At 31.0% G+C, this 16,127-nt stretch overlaps 1 protein-coding gene across 1 annotated transcript; it reads left to right on the top strand.

Moving 5' to 3' along the window:
- The first annotated feature begins 12,691 nt into the window (after nucleotides 1–12,691).
- On the top strand, nucleotides 12,692–15,383 carry LOC106767038 (thioredoxin reductase 2). The gene is made up of 2 exons (XM_014651853.2): nucleotides 12,692–14,144; nucleotides 15,122–15,383. Exons 1-2 carry the CDS (start codon nucleotides 12,989–12,991, stop codon nucleotides 15,190–15,192), a joined length of 1,227 nt encoding a protein of 408 aa, XP_014507339.1. The 5' UTR covers nucleotides 12,692–12,988; the 3' UTR covers nucleotides 15,193–15,383.
- Nucleotides 15,384–16,127: the final 744 nt, after the last annotated feature.

Raw genomic sequence — 16,127 nt, 5'->3', positions numbered from 1 at the left:
AAAAGCCATGCGTACGAAATTTTGGAATTTTCTTGGTAGAAGCTATATCTTTAGTTATTGAATAATGGTAACTTTTACAATGATAGTGGACAGTAAGTTTAATAAAAATTTCATTAGCAAATTTTAAGAAATTAATTACAACTAATAAAGGTTGTAATTGTCTTGGACGTGTTTTCTTTTAAAATATTTAGTATTTTAATCCTTTTAATTAAAAAAATTTAATTAGTGAATTAAGCTTGGTGCATATACGATCATGAGAATTAAAAACCTCTATTATGATTATTATTGGATTAATAGCATTGGATTAGGAAAGATGTCATTGTCACGTAAATATCAATAATTCAGATTTTGTGGTTGTGAATGTTGTAGCTTTCTCATTCTCATCATTCACGACGTCTAATTTTCTCTATTTCCCAACACATAATCTTCTCCTTTTCCTTTCCACCCTAGTGTATGTGATAATTTGGCTTCATACAACAAAACTTATATGCTGCAAGGAAATGAAACAAAACATACACAAAAATTGAAAGTAGTTGCAGAGACAAGGAATGAAAATTATAGAGTTTGGTTCCTCTTTGATTAGAACCATCTAAACCATTAGGTTGCTGAAAACAAGTATAAAACGTCAGCCTTTTAGTCTAATGAACAAAAATCAGAAATATAGAAGAGTGAAAGTGAGACAATTCATATAAGTGTTATACTTTGTTTAGACCATTAGCATTTTGTTTTATATTTATTGAACTGTTTAAAGTTGCAAAATGTATCCATCATTTGAAAATTTGTGCGATATTGTGGATTATGTACAAATTGAGAACATTTATTTTTTCTTAAAAGAACATCAGTTTTAACAATGGTTAAGGCCATAATCGTCTTTGTATTTATAACTATCATTGTGTTTTTCAACATATAATGACAGTTCTCAACCATAACGATCATTTATTTGTTTAACATATGATGACAGTTATTGATTATTCTAACTTACAACAACGATTGAATTGACATCAATTGTATAATCATCGATAAAAGTATGTTTTAATTGTCACTATAAGTCCTTTCTAACGTAGTGAATTATTTATATTTATATTTATAATAAACATTAAAGGATATTTATTAATCTTAATTAATAGAAAAAGAAATTAAATACTATATAAGATATTGATATATGAGTCTTCAATATGTATGATAAATATTCTTTTATTTGAATTTTTTATGTATTTTTTTTTTAATTTCATCTTTATTTGGGTAAACTTTATGATAAGGATAAAAAATGTCACTAACAAAAAAATTGATCTATCATGTTTGTTTATTTATGTTTGAGCCATAAGAAACAAACATAAAAAGTGACCAGTGTCATACTTGTAATTAATTGTTCAATATTTACATCTGTTGTCCTAATAACAAACATAAATTTTGCTATTAATGTTTCTCACTAAGACAACATATATAAATATTGAGTTTTCTAAAACCTTAGAAAAAGTGCTTCACTCCTCATAACGTAAACTTTGATATCAATGTTTGTCACTAAGGCAACATATATAAATATTGAGTTTTATAAAGGCATGAGCTATTTTTAACAAAACCCACACCCTACAACGATGACGAAGATCAGCGATAACTAAGAGCAACGACGACGAAGGTGTTTCCTCCCAATTATAGTGGTGACACTAACCATGGTGGTACTTCCACCAAACAGTAGTGAAGGCAACGTGAACCATGATGGTGTTTTTACCCAACTGTAAGATTGAGGCGAAGTGAGATGGTGTTTCTCCATTTCGCTACAAAAAGCTTGGTTTTTGCACTTCCGTTATGCATTTTTCTCATAAATTTTGGTTTATATTAGATGTTTTATGTTTAAGTAATTTTAGATTTATGAGAAGAAGAAGAAAAAGAAGAATGAGAATAAAAAGAAGAAAGAGAAAAAGGAGGAAGAAGAATAAAAAAAAAGAAGGAATAAGAAAGTTGGTGCAAATCAGACAAAATAAAATGAAAAGAATTTACATTTGTTGCTTTTGTAACATACATAAATTTATGTCTATTATAAATGCAACAAACGTAAATTTATGTCTTCCATAATTACGTCTGACCTACAACAACAAAAGTAAAGAACCTAAAATATCACATGTTAATTATTTTTTTTGTGTTAGTGTGTATTTAGAAGATAGTTGAAACGATTGAACTTAATAATATGAATCTCATATTCACTTCTTTAATGTTAAATGAAATTGGAAGTTTGAATCAATTATTTTAATGAATAAAAAGAATCAAGTTGTAAAAATATATACAACTTTTTTTCTATATATTCTCTAAACTTAATATAGTTGATGTGCCAATAAAAGTAAAATCTATTAGATATTCTATCTCAATAAAGGTTCTAAATAATTTTCCAATAATAAAAAACCAACAAATAAGCCTTCAATAACTATGCAATTAAAAACAAGAGCATAACAAAAAAGTAATGGAAAAAAGTATATTGAATGGTAAAAAAAAAAGGTGAAGATATATTACGTCCAATCCCAATGAATAAGAAAATTACTTATTCTTAGACATTTTAAGCACTAAAAAAGGGATAGATGATGAAAATAATGGTGATGGTGAATGACTCTAGTCTCTAGAATGTGCATCTATCGTCTTTTTCTTAGGGTTAGTTCCTATTCTCCAAAAGATTTTTTTTCTAATTTGTGACATGTTCTATTTAATGACTTTTGTAATACATAGGTTGTTGAGCAAGTTGGAGTCATTGGCGACTTGACCCTTCTTGTTGAGTGAATTGGTTCGAACTGACTTGACTTGAAAATTTGTATTTAAATACATTATAACTAATATTCCTTGATGTATTATTCAATCTTATTAAATTTTCACTTATCTACACAATATTTCACAAATAAAATTCTAATACTTATTTTTTCAAAAAAAAATTAATAAACCCTTAATTATTTAAGAAATAATAATAATAAAAGATAAAAGATAAAAATAAATATAATAAAAACAATACTAATAAAAATTATCATGATATATGATATTTTTAGAACCCGTTGGATTATACAACAAGTCGTCTTGTTTAAGAGTTTATTTGACACTATAAAACCACAAGACAAGATGATTGCTTAGTAAAGAAAAAGAGTATGTGTGAGAGAGAATATATTAATTTCTCTTCTCTTAAGCTAGTTTTGCTCAAACGATATAAAGTTTCTTAATTTATCTATTAAAGGGAACAAAGTCACTCAAACGAGATAAGTTTGCTCAACAATATCTGGTTAAATAATTTAAACAAAAACCATGTACTAAAGTAATTCTAATTCAATATTAAGAATTGAGAAAAGACTTAACACACTTTAAAGTTGTAAGGGTTAAATTTTAAAAGATAAATTTATATAAAAATGGATGAAATAATATTAAGATAGATCATAATTATTATGTGAAAGGAAAACAAAAAATATGAGAAATAATAATATAGTTATATTCATTACTAATATATAATTTACATACCATGCAAGAATTTAATTGAAAATTTGAAAATACTTCCAGGGATCAAAGTGACACTAAATACAAAAGTTTATAAACCAAATTGAAAATAACACTGCGATAACGTATTATAATGTCATGGTTTCTTTTAAGAAAATAAACTTTTTCTTAAGAATGTCACATGTTACAACTCCAGCTACCAAATAGACACCGAGAAGCTATATACCATAGAAACACACACATCTTTTAATAGAAAAAACAAAAACAAAGTAACTTTTTTTACCCTAAGAAACTTTTCAGTAATTTTGTTACTTTTAAGAACTAAAATGTTATGATCAGAAAAAAAAAATCAAATAGATGTGATTGGAGCAGACAATTCCAGTCATGAGTACGCTGTGGTAGATATTATTAGGATAATTTTTTGACAACGTTTTGAACATCATCTACATGTCATTCTGTTATTGGTCCAAAATCACTCAACAATCAATAACAATAATCATAAACACCATTCTGGAGTGATTTTAGACCAATCACAGAATAACACGTAGATGATATTCAAATATTATCATAAAAAAATGTTGTCTAAGTATCATTATCCATATTATTAAACCGCAAAAAGTATCTTTAACAATTTTTTATTGACAACTTTTCAACAATATATAAATTCAAACATAATAATAAATCAGTAACACAAGTTCTTTTATAAAAAAATTATTAAAAAAATGTTAAAATATCATTAAATCTAAAGTTATTGAGGTTGGTAGGAGGGAGATAATTGAAGAGATAAATTTTGAATGAGAAGTGTGGGACACTGCTATCCCTTCAGAATGATTAGTGCATCTTTTGTCAGGACATATTAAAGCTATCAAACATCTGAGTGAAGTTCGTTATTAAGTAAGTTTTCCATGGAATACAGAGAGAAAGCCTTGGAAGTTCACGAATCCCTAGTGCGAAAAAGCTACCTAGTAGCCACCCTAACAAGTCAAACTTTGCTACACTGACAAAGCTAAAACTGTCACAATTATAAATACAAGTTCACAGTAACTCAGTTTTGGATTTTAACACTACTATGCTCTTTAGTCACCAACTTTGAAAAAGAATCGGTGACATTTTCTCCTTTCTTGCTCCCCTTGTCCCCTGTGGTCCTACCACACCAATCAATGATTCAACACTGTCATCTTCATCGTCCCCTTCTATATCTGAATACCTACAAATTATCTCTAGTTTAGTCACGGTCATATATGCATGCCACCCCAAAAAAACTTTGTCTTTGCAACACACAACACCCTCCAAAGTTCCATAACAGTCCAAACCCTCAAATTCCTAGGTATCCCATTTGCTTCTTGTCTTCACACCACACCCATCATTACTTCACCATTTCCATAAAGGCACCCTTCGACCTTATATACTTGTATGTATCGTATTTATCTGTTGTAGCTGCTTTTCAACAATAAAAACATGGGTCACATGAGCTACAACAGAGTTAGCAGTGGCAGAAAGGTATCCAGGTGCCGAGGATTTCGATTCAACCCCAGAAAGCTTTACGTTCTCAGACTACGCAAAAGGTTCAACTTCTTTCTCAGGCTCTTTGATAGTTGCAAACTGTCTTATGGTGAGGTTATTCAGCTGCTGAAGAAAGTGGCTTGCAGAAAAGGTTGCTTCAAAAGAAACAACAGGGAGGAAAAACTCAATGACTGTAGGATGGGATCCAATTCTTTCTATGCAGAAGCCATTGCAGATTGCTTGGAGTTCATCAAACGAACATCTATTTCATCAATGGACCAAAGTCAAGACCCTGTGAACAACCATGTTCAAGATAGAAAGTAGAAACTCATCACTGCTTTTTTGGTACACATCTGCAGAATTATCAGCTATGCTTCCTGATTTGTTGGTGTTTATTGAGATTTTTATGCATTCCTTTGTTTGTTTTTTTTTTTTTTTTTGCATCATGAAAAATAGAGCCATTGCACTCCCTGTGAATATTTCATCTCTAGTTTTGCATCGGAAATGGATCGTTCTCTGTACAAATGTTTGAGAAATTAATGTCAGAAAGTTTAATGTGTAGTTTAATTTGGAAACCTTGTTGAATGCAAGCGTGTTGAATTTCCTTCTTTGTGGTGGCAAATTGCAGGGAAGATTCCTGCGTTTGGATTACTACCTAACACGACATTAATTTTTTGACTAATTAAGCATAAAGTAATTAAAGGGAAAGTATTGTTGACATCGGAGAGGGGAATAATCATATCTTTGAATTTATAATTTGTTTGATTGTTATTAAGGGTTAAATATGTTTTTAGTCTCTATATTTTGTGGTGATTTTGATTTTAGCCTCTCTTTCAAATTAAGGTATAATTTAGTCTTTCAACTTTAGAAAACTTTGGTTTTAGTCTTTTTTACCAAATTTTTTTAACTTTATTTGCTGTTTCAAGCATGTTTCATTATAGCATTTAGATTGTTTACACTGTTTGACACATTTTTGCTTCAATATTAACAGAAAAACGTGTTTGAAACAGCAAATAAAGTTAAAAAAAGTTGGTAAAAAAGACTAAATCAGAGTTTTCTAAAGTTGAAGGACTAAATTATACCTTAATTTGAAAGAGGGACTAAAATCAAAATCGTCCCAAAATATAGAAACTAAAAATATATTTAACACTTGTTATTATTCTATGCATGAATTTCTTTTTTAATTATACTAAACTGATGAGACATCCTCCACATACGAATCTCACTCGGCCGTGTAGAAAAAAGAAACATTTTTCATGAATATTGTATATGGTTTCAACCATACAAAAAATTAATTAGTTCTTTAATCTAAAATTCTCATTTAATAGTTTATGATGCAAATCCAATATAATTTAATAATAACTGAACTATCAATTAAACATTTTAATTTTAACATATTTTACAGTTTTTGTGAAAAAAAAAAACATATATTTTACGATATAAATAAATATTGGAAATAAATTATACCGTCTAGTTTTGTTTCTTTCACACCAGTAGTTTTCATATTTTAACAGGGAAAAATTTCTTTAATAATTTTTTTTAACAATTTTTTGACAATATAATAATTTATGATTGATTTGTTTCAAATATTTTTTTAAAAACAAATTTAAATAAATGAATAAAATAATGACACAAAAAATATTATTAAAATATCATAATTTTTTAAAATTGAATAACAAAACTTAATCAAAATAAATCTCTCTATGCTGTGTTGGCGCTGTGGACATGACGTCACAGTATATCAGGACACACGAAAAATAAAATGGATCCCTAATACTGAGTTAGCATTAGATATAAGTTGGTTTATTCTTTAAAAAATCATCTAAATCTTACGAAACTTGAATATTAACCTTGAATAAGGAGATTTTAATGTTCTTAACTTCTTATCTCAGATCCAAATACGATTAATTGCAGTAAGAGAACTTACAGTTCGGACTAAAAGGTGGATTTTATAAGCATAATAAAGATTGTCTTATTTACTTTTTTGAAGGTTTTTTATTTACAATTAAACTTTTAAATTTCTTACTGTAAAAAAAAAATTATGTTACGTGTTTATTTTTTTTATTTTATTTGTTTTTTAAAAGTTTAATTCACCTTGTATCCTATAAAATTGAAATGACTATCATATTTGTCTCATAATGGAAGACTACAAATGTAATTATCTTGCATTTTTAATAATCAAATGGGAGATAAGTTGTATTAGTGAGGTAGTTTCACTTCGAAAGACAGGTCGGCAATTTATATAGTATAATTTTATTTTATTTTTAGTGGATTTGAAATTTTTAACACACTTCTTAAGATATCTAATTATGGAAATTTCTATAGTGTATGATTTAATAAGTTTAAGGTCTAATTATTTATTTAGCCTTATATGTAGCTAAAATGTTAAATTAGTTTTTCAATTTTTTTCTGTCAATTTGGTCTTTATTTAGAAAAAAGTGATACAATTTGATTTTTTTTAGTATTGTACAAAGTGTTGAAGTAAGTATCACATGTCAATTTGTAATTTTTTGAATTTTTTTTTTCACACTTCAAAGTTATGTCATGTGACATTATCAGTGTTACTTAAAATAATAATGTGATGTGACAAAATATCTATTTATTGTCTATATTTGTTTTTTATTTAATTTAATTCTAATTTTTGCTAGAATTTAACAATATTGTCTCTTATCAAGTTGTAACAAAACTTATTTTCTTTTTATAAATCTTATGATGATATTTTTCTAAAATTAATTTTTTATTAAATATTTATGAAATACCTTTAACTAACTTTAAAATTTATAACAAAGTCAAACTATGAAATAATTTTTGAAAAGGACAACAATTATAAAAAAAATAACATTGTTTTGTATAGTACTAATGAAAATAACCAAATTACATCATTTTTCACAAATTAAAAAACTAAAAGGCTAATTCAGTAGTGTAATAAAGAGATAAGACAATAATTATTTTCAATAATTGACAATAATTTCTAAACTGATATGTATTAAGAAAAGATAAAAAGTGAGGATTTTTTACTTCACATAAACAAAAAGATTCACATTTTGTTTTGGTTAAAAGAATTCAAAACACTAAATTGCAAAAAAAAAAAATTGATTTTTAACACCGGTTCTAAACTCAACCAAGATCCTAAACACTATCAAGTTTTAAATAATTAATTAATTTTAAAAATCTATGGTAAAACTTTTAGTAAATTAAACATAAATTGAAATATTTATACCTTTATATAAAGGATTTTTAAGTATTTATAGCAACAAATAGTTTGGGGACAAACACAATAATCAAATATCAAATAAATACTTAAACCTAGGTTGAAATATTTCTACCTTTATATAAAGGGATTTCTTTATAAAGGGATTTCTTTATAAAGAGATTTTTTTTATCTTGTTTTGCAATTTTATCCTTTAAAAGATTTAAACTAAAATAATCACTTTATCAATTTTATCCTTTAAGTAACTTTTATTTTTTTAATTTAACCCTTTTTTTTCAATTTTACTATTTTTTTTAAATTTAACCATTTTTTAATTATAAAACTACATACAAAATAAATAAAAAATATTTACAATAAATTTATAAAAATTATTCATATATATAATAAACCTATAAAAATTATTTTTTATTATCATAAAAATTATAATCACATGCACATGAATTACGTATGTGTTTTAACTAGTCAATTATAATATATTCTAATATCATATTAAAATAAAAAAATTTAAGTTTAGTTCAATTCTAGTAAACTAGGTTAATAAGGTAAAATTTACTTTTATTTAGTATAATTTTTAGTTAATGTGAAATCTCTTATTATTAAATTTATAAAAAATTAATTAATTTTCAAACTAGATTAATAAAGGAAAATTTGTTGTTATTTTTTGTCACAACTTAATATAATTTTTAATGAATACGAAATTTCTCACACATATTATTAAACTTAAAAGAAAATCCATTAATTTTGTAGATTTAACTTAGGCGTGGGTGAGAACAGCAATGGGTTGCGACGAGGCAGGTGGGTCATTTGATGTTAGTTCCTCCACCAGAAAACAAGGGTGGCCAAGTGGTCTGTGAGGAGGGAACACGTGTCAGGCTTGACCTATTTATAGTACCAACATCATGTGTCTGCTTCAAAACAATGGTTTTAAACCTGTGTGATTGCATAACATGGACAAAAATTAATAAAGTCTGATTTTGATATGCAATCCCTATCTCTTTTAATATCAGTTTTAATATCATTAATTCTCTCAATTATAACTTAAACTACATTAAAGTTTATCTCTTTGTTGTAGTAACTATTCATTGAAATAAAATTTAATTGTTTATTGTAAGTTAAAATCCTCTTTTGATATTCATGTTTGTTAGTCAATTTTAAGTAGGTTTTTATTTTTTTTTTCTGTCTCAATCCAGTTCATAAATTTATAAAAACGAGTCAATTAAACCATTTCCGTTAAGTTATCATTGACGTCGTCTACCTGTGATGACATGGTGTACACTGATGTAAAAATATTTGATTACGTGATTTTTTTTTAAATTAAGAGCTTTTGATGTGACCTCCTATAAAGCAAACCACTACCATCTTCGTGCATCATCTCCTTCATCGCAACACCTTGTCTCATCCTCACCACGTTTTACTACAAATATCAATATCATGTCCAGACTATACTAAGATTGAATAATATATTGCATTTTACATATGTTCCTTTTGAAAAATAACGTATTAATTAATTCGTGACAATAGACAAAAAATTTATGTGAGCTTAAGCTCGTTTGCAAGAGAAAAAATTGAAAAAATGAAAAGGCATTCAGGTAATCCAGAAATCTAAGAAGTAAAAAATGCAATCCAATATTTTCAATTGAATTCTATCACATATTCCAGTAAAACATCATGATGAAGAACTATTTTCTTAAAAGCCAACAACCAAGTGCAGAAACAATGACATACTCTAAAATCACCATACAATTCTGGATGAAGACAATCAATTATGAATGAATCAGTTGTTGGAAACATGATGACTCAGTTTCAACACCAAAAGGGGGGAGGGGGGGTTGAATTGGTGAGGTTTAAAAATCAAAGTCTTTTCAAAATCTTTTTCGCAAAGTATAAACCTTTACAAAGTTTCTTAAATCGCAAGGAATGAAAAGTTTAAGTCCAGCGAAAATGTAAAGTTGACTACGTAAACAGTTAAGTCAACTTAATGTAAAAGTGTAAGGATAGAGAAATCAAACATAGAGTTTTTATACTGGTTCGACCTTAATGCCTACATTCAGTGTCCTTTCACAATCCGAAAGCAAATGCACTATAATGGACAAGGTTTTTACAACAAGGCTTTTATAGAGATCTCCACGTCCAAAATATAAAACACCTCTCTAACCCTCTAACCAAAATATAGGCAGCAACACAAAGATCTGCAGCAAGATATCCCCTCTTCTGCAATCTTCAACCCACATTGAAATATCCTCAAAGTGTCAGAACTCCACAAGTTCACCTCCTGTAATCCCAACAGGACAACAACAATCTTTCCAAAGATTGATAGAAATCTTGATCAACAGGTGAACACCACAATGTGCAGAATATGATCAACCAGTAAACACACAAATCTTCTCCTTCAAAACCTCCTCAAAGAAAGATCTCAACGGTCTTCTTGATGAGTTCTTGGAGCGTTTAATCACAGGATCTCAATCTGAAACAACAAATTTAAAATGTCAGTCCAACCAAAGTCTTTCTTCTTTCTGTAATCAGCAAAGTTTTGTCTATTTATAGTTTTCTATAAATCATACATTCCTGTAGTCGACTATGCTACTAATGAAGTCGATTGTCATCAAACAGTTTATAATAGTTAAGCAAATTAGCAGCAGTCATAACAACCAAATTGATTTTGCATTTAATACACTTGACTATCATTTAATGCTTTAATAGAAAATTAAAATATAGTCGTTACAATACACAAGCGTTAACAGAATTTCAAACAAAATAACTAACTAAGTTGGATTCATTACGCATGTAGTCGACTTAGACACTTCATTTCGGTTTGAAAATTTTTTCAATGCTAAATCACACGCAGCACTACTTTTGAAAATTTGTGCATAGTCGCGAGTTTTAATCGACTTACTTCATAATGAAGTCGACTTACAACTTCCAGTTATGCCACACAATATAAGTTCATCAAAGTGCATGTGGTTTTCTTTTCATAAACATATGTAATACAATCATAAGTGATGTATCATCCATAAGATCAATGAATATGCATTCATATATCAGAAACAACACAAACATGTTCATTTATATATCAATCAAAGTAATGAATAAAACATGTAACACATAACAATACATGTGTTATTAATAATGTGTTGTCATCATAAAAAACCAGAGCATGTGAGATTAAGGTTTAGCTAGACTAGTGCTTCCCTTATCAACAATCTCAACATTAGTGATTCACTGTCTTGCATCTGATTTAGCTTAGTCTCTATTACTATTTTCGTAAACTGTGTTGGGATTTTTAGGAATCAAAGTTGTATCTTCTTACCTTTTGATTGGACATTTTCAGGAATCAAAGTTGTATCTTCACTCATGGAGTTCTCCTGGTTCAGAGCCAACAACGATTCAAAAGGCTCTCCCACAGAAACTGATTGCGTTCATGAAAACAACCCTACATTGGCTTGGATTGCACATTTCCCACCACTGCAACCAAGATAAGGCAGGGTGAGGTTGAGGCGTCAGGGTCGAGGCGGCGAGGTCAAGGCGGCGAGGCGGCGAGGCGGCAAGGACTCTGTTGAAGGGGAGGCCTTTTACGTTTTTGCTGGTTGCGCAACAACGACGAGTTCGATTTGGACGTTTAGGGTTTGCTTGGTTTCGCTCACACTGCGGAGGAGCTGCGTTCACTTGATGTATCCACTGGATTTGTTGTTCCTTCAAAGATAACAATGTTTTTTATGTCTTGTGAATTTTGGGTTTTAATTGGGTTTTGTTGTTTTGATATCAAAATGGTTTTTGTTGTTTTGATATCAAAATGGTTTTTGTTGTTTTGATATCATAATGGTTTTTATTGCAGTGTGATGTGATTGTAGAATGGAAAACAATGGAGAAGGGCGGGAAAAGTTAGAAGATGAAGTAGAAGAGGAAAAAACAAAGAAAGATTGCAGCTTTTGAGCATTGGAAGAGATGAGAGAGAGAAAGTGGTGAGACAAAAGAAGAAGTTGATTTGAGGTGTGATGTGAGGTGGAGGAAGAGGCATCGACAGCCGTTGACGAGCCTGTGAGCAGAGAATGATGAAGACTCTGAATCCCTAACATTTTTAATTAAATTTCATGTCATGTTATTACCTAAAAAAATTCCACGTAATATAATACTATTACATTAGCATTTTAAGAATGCACCACGTCATCACAATTAGACGGCGTCAATGAAAACTTAATGGTGAGGGCTTAATTGACTCAATTTTATAAGTTTATGGACCCGATTGAGACCCAGAAAAACGAAAACCCACTTGAGATTCACCAACAAATACGAAGACCAAAAGAGAGTTTTAACCTTTATTGGATGAGCTACGGAAGAGGGAGTGCTGATTTGGGTCGTAATAAAACAAGGTGGTGCAAATAGAATTTGTAATGGATACAATGAGTAATAGCAACTGAGAACAAAATATTTTGTGGCCCAATTCAGCTTGTGTAGAATGAAAACCATGGAAGCAGTGCTTCTTTTGAACAAAGTTGAAAGCTGTCCTATGCTTAACTTTTGTGGATCGTGGACATTTGGAATAACGGAATAGCTTAACCAACCAACTAGAAAGAAAGAACAAATAAGGCTACATACGTGAAATGCCAAACAAAGCACAACCAAACCAACACACATTCTTTTCGTTATCGTTACAGATTTTCTAAAGCAACGTAACTTGTTACCCTTTCCGGGCTCTTACTTTTGTTTGAGTTGCCACATTGTTCAAATTTCGAAACGTATCAGTATACAGGAATGACCTCTCTACACTGAGGAAAAGAGAAAAACGCGATTCGCGAAAATCAATCAAGGACAGTAATGGGAATTTTCCCAAACACGTTCTTAACCAAAGCCCGCAACATCATAGGCTTTGGGCTCGCTTCCACCGCTGCCGCAGCCACAATCGCGGCCTCCAATTCCAACGTGTCTTCTTCTTCTTCGTCCTCTTCTTCATTTACTTCATCTTCTTCTTCTTCTCCTTCATCCACCGCCTCTTCCACCTCTTCGTCCGATGCCGGCGATACTTCTTCCTCCGATGGCGAAATCATCCCCCGGAAAATACTGAAAACGAAGCTTTGCATCATCGGAAGCGGGCCGGCGGCGCACACAGCCGCCATTTACGCTGCTCGAGCGGAGCTGAAGCCGGTTCTCTTCGAAGGATGGATGGCGAACGGCGTCGCTCCTGGCGGCCAGCTAACCACCACCACTGACGTTGAGAACTTTCCGGGATTTCCGGCTGGCATCCTCGGCGCCGAGCTCATGGACCGCTGTCGCGAGCAGTCGCAGCGTTTCGGCACCGAGATCGTCACGGAGACCGTGACGACAGTGGACTTCTCCGAACGACCGCTTAGGGTTTTCACCGACTCCACCACCGTGGAAGCTGAATCCGTCATTGTCGCCACAGGCGCTGTTGCTAAGCGGCTGAATTTCGACGGCGCGGGTGACGGACCCGACGGGTTCTGGAACCGTGGGATATCGGCGTGCGCCGTGTGTGACGGTGCCGCGCCGATATTCCGTGCCAGACCTCTGGCGGTTATTGGTGGCGGAGATTCTGCTATGGAGGAAGCTAGCTTCCTCACCAAGTTTGGTTCCAAGGTGTATGTAATTCATAGAAGGGACAAGTTTAAGGCTTCTAAGATCATGCAGGGGAAGCTGATGAACAATCCCAAAGTTGAGGTGTTATGGAATTCAATAGTGGTTGGGGCTTATGGGGATAATAAGGGTAGGGTTCTTGGTGGGATTAAGGTGAAGAACGTGGTGACTGGGGTTGTGTCTGATTTGAAAGTTTCTGGTTTGTTCTTTGCAATTGGGCATGAGCCTGCCACGAAATTCTTGGATGGTCAACTTGAATTAGACTCTGATGGGTACATTGTGACCAAACCTGGCACCACAAAGACCAGTGTTGATGGGGTTTTTGCTGCTGGTGATGTGCAGGATAAGAAGTATAGGCAAGCTATTACTGCAGCTGGAACAGGTAATTCTTGTTTATTTTCAAATATATTAGATTGTTTTGTTCTGTGATAGATATGGATTAATGTGTTGTCATATTCCTAGTTTTGAAACTGGCTTTTTTTGATTTGGTGGCCGTGTTCTCTATCAGTTCCATTAAACATCTTTTTGAAGCAAATTAGAGTATGAACAGGTTATGTTATTATTAGGCTTATGTTTTCCTTAGTTTTGAAACTGTCTTGGATTTCACCTTTTCTCCATGTTCTCAACATTTTCTAATTTTATTTGGAAATGGCGTTTGGTAGAATCACCACATTTTGAAAATTTTTCAACATACTTTCTGATTATTAAGTGTTCCCACCTTCTTGTAATCCTCGTTTCCCCACCTTTTGTAATTTATTAGAGAGATCCAATAGAGAGGCCTGAGAGTTTAGGTGTACGTTATATTCTTTAGTATGCTCACCTTCACTTCAGTTATGTAGACTATATGATAATAGTAGTATTTCTATCAACAATGTTCTGCTAGAGCTTAGAAGTCATAGTGATTGTAAGTGAATTCTTCTGTTTTATTTTCTTCCATTTCTGAATTGGGAGTTAGTACTTGATGTAAGACAAAATACAGAGTTTAAATAAGTTACAGAAAGAGTACGCTTACTATTTGGAGAAAGGGACTGAAGCTTAAATTTGAGTAGTCGTTTACTTATATTTGGTTCTGAACTCAATTTGGGATTAGTCATTGATCTATTCTGATAGAAAAAAACTGAAGGGGACGTATTGTAAGAATTTGGAATCAGCTAATGATTTCACCTTTATATTTGATTTTTTTGAATTAGAAGTGTCCTAAAAGTGATTGCACTGTTTATGGTTTTGACTGTGTTTGTTGGTCATAGAACGTAAAAAGTGTCACAATTACAGTATGCGCATAACACAATCAGAATCCGATATAACGCAGCAAAAGTTATACTATGCAAAAGGATAATGGAAATGTTATTATTGATGCAGGGTGTATGGCAGCGTTGGATGCAGAACATTACTTGCAAGAGATAGGTTTGCAGGATGGTAAGAGAGTTTAACGTTGTAGCTGGAGTTCAGAAAGTGAAGGCTTTTCTTTCTCCAGATAAGTTAACATCTTTATCTGTACGTATGATTCAATTGATTGCAGAGACAAGCAGATTAACATGATTTTCTAAGCTATTGTGTCTCTGTTGTGACTTCATGACAAGTATAATAAAATTTAAGCATGTAATGCAAGCTTTATCTTCTATTTGTTAAAACAAGATGATCTAAATAAATACTGATTTGAAGTTTAACAGAATGCCTAAACAAAATAGTATCTAAACGTTTTGAAATGTCTAGGATAAAAAGCGTTAAACGCTACAACTTAACTATCCTAAATGTTATAATGAACTCTAACATAGCTCTTTAATCTAAAGAGCATCTAACACAAGGTTAAACCGTCTAGATAATTGTTAAATGTTATATACTTTAAATGATGTATGTCTAAACAATAGTACACGAAATATGCATAAACACTTAAAATCGTCTAATCCTTTAAAGAATGTATGTTCTAGTTTTTCTTTGTTGATTGTATTGTGTTTTCTTTTTCTGTGTGGACTTCTACTTTTACTAAAATGCTACACAGGAACAGAATAACTTAAAAGAGAATAATATTTAAGAAATGTTTCTTTTATACCTTTTGTCCCTCCTTTCCATATACACAACCATTGTTATGTTTAAGACGCAACATAATTTATAACTCAGTATCATAAAAGCTACACACCTAGAAGATAGTCAATGTTCTAAGTAATGAATCTTTTCTGAAGAAGTGTATTTAAAGAGGATTATATGAAGAAAAAAAAAAGATTTACTTTTATTGAATACGCTCATGTTAGCTCTTTCTTTAAGGTTTTGTTTCTTAGACTTGTTTTTTGAAAAGAAATGTTCTTTACAAGTTTTCATAATCATATCGTATTAATTTCAAATCCCAAGAGAGTTATAAATTATGTTT

This window comes from Vigna radiata, chromosome 7 (assembly GCF_000741045.1).
Source record: "Vigna radiata var. radiata cultivar VC1973A chromosome 7, Vradiata_ver6, whole genome shotgun sequence".
Classification (NCBI taxonomy): Eukaryota; Viridiplantae; Streptophyta; class Magnoliopsida; order Fabales; family Fabaceae; genus Vigna; species Vigna radiata.
Note: the sequence above shows the minus strand (reverse complement) of the source record. Positions and strands in the feature narration are given on the sequence as shown.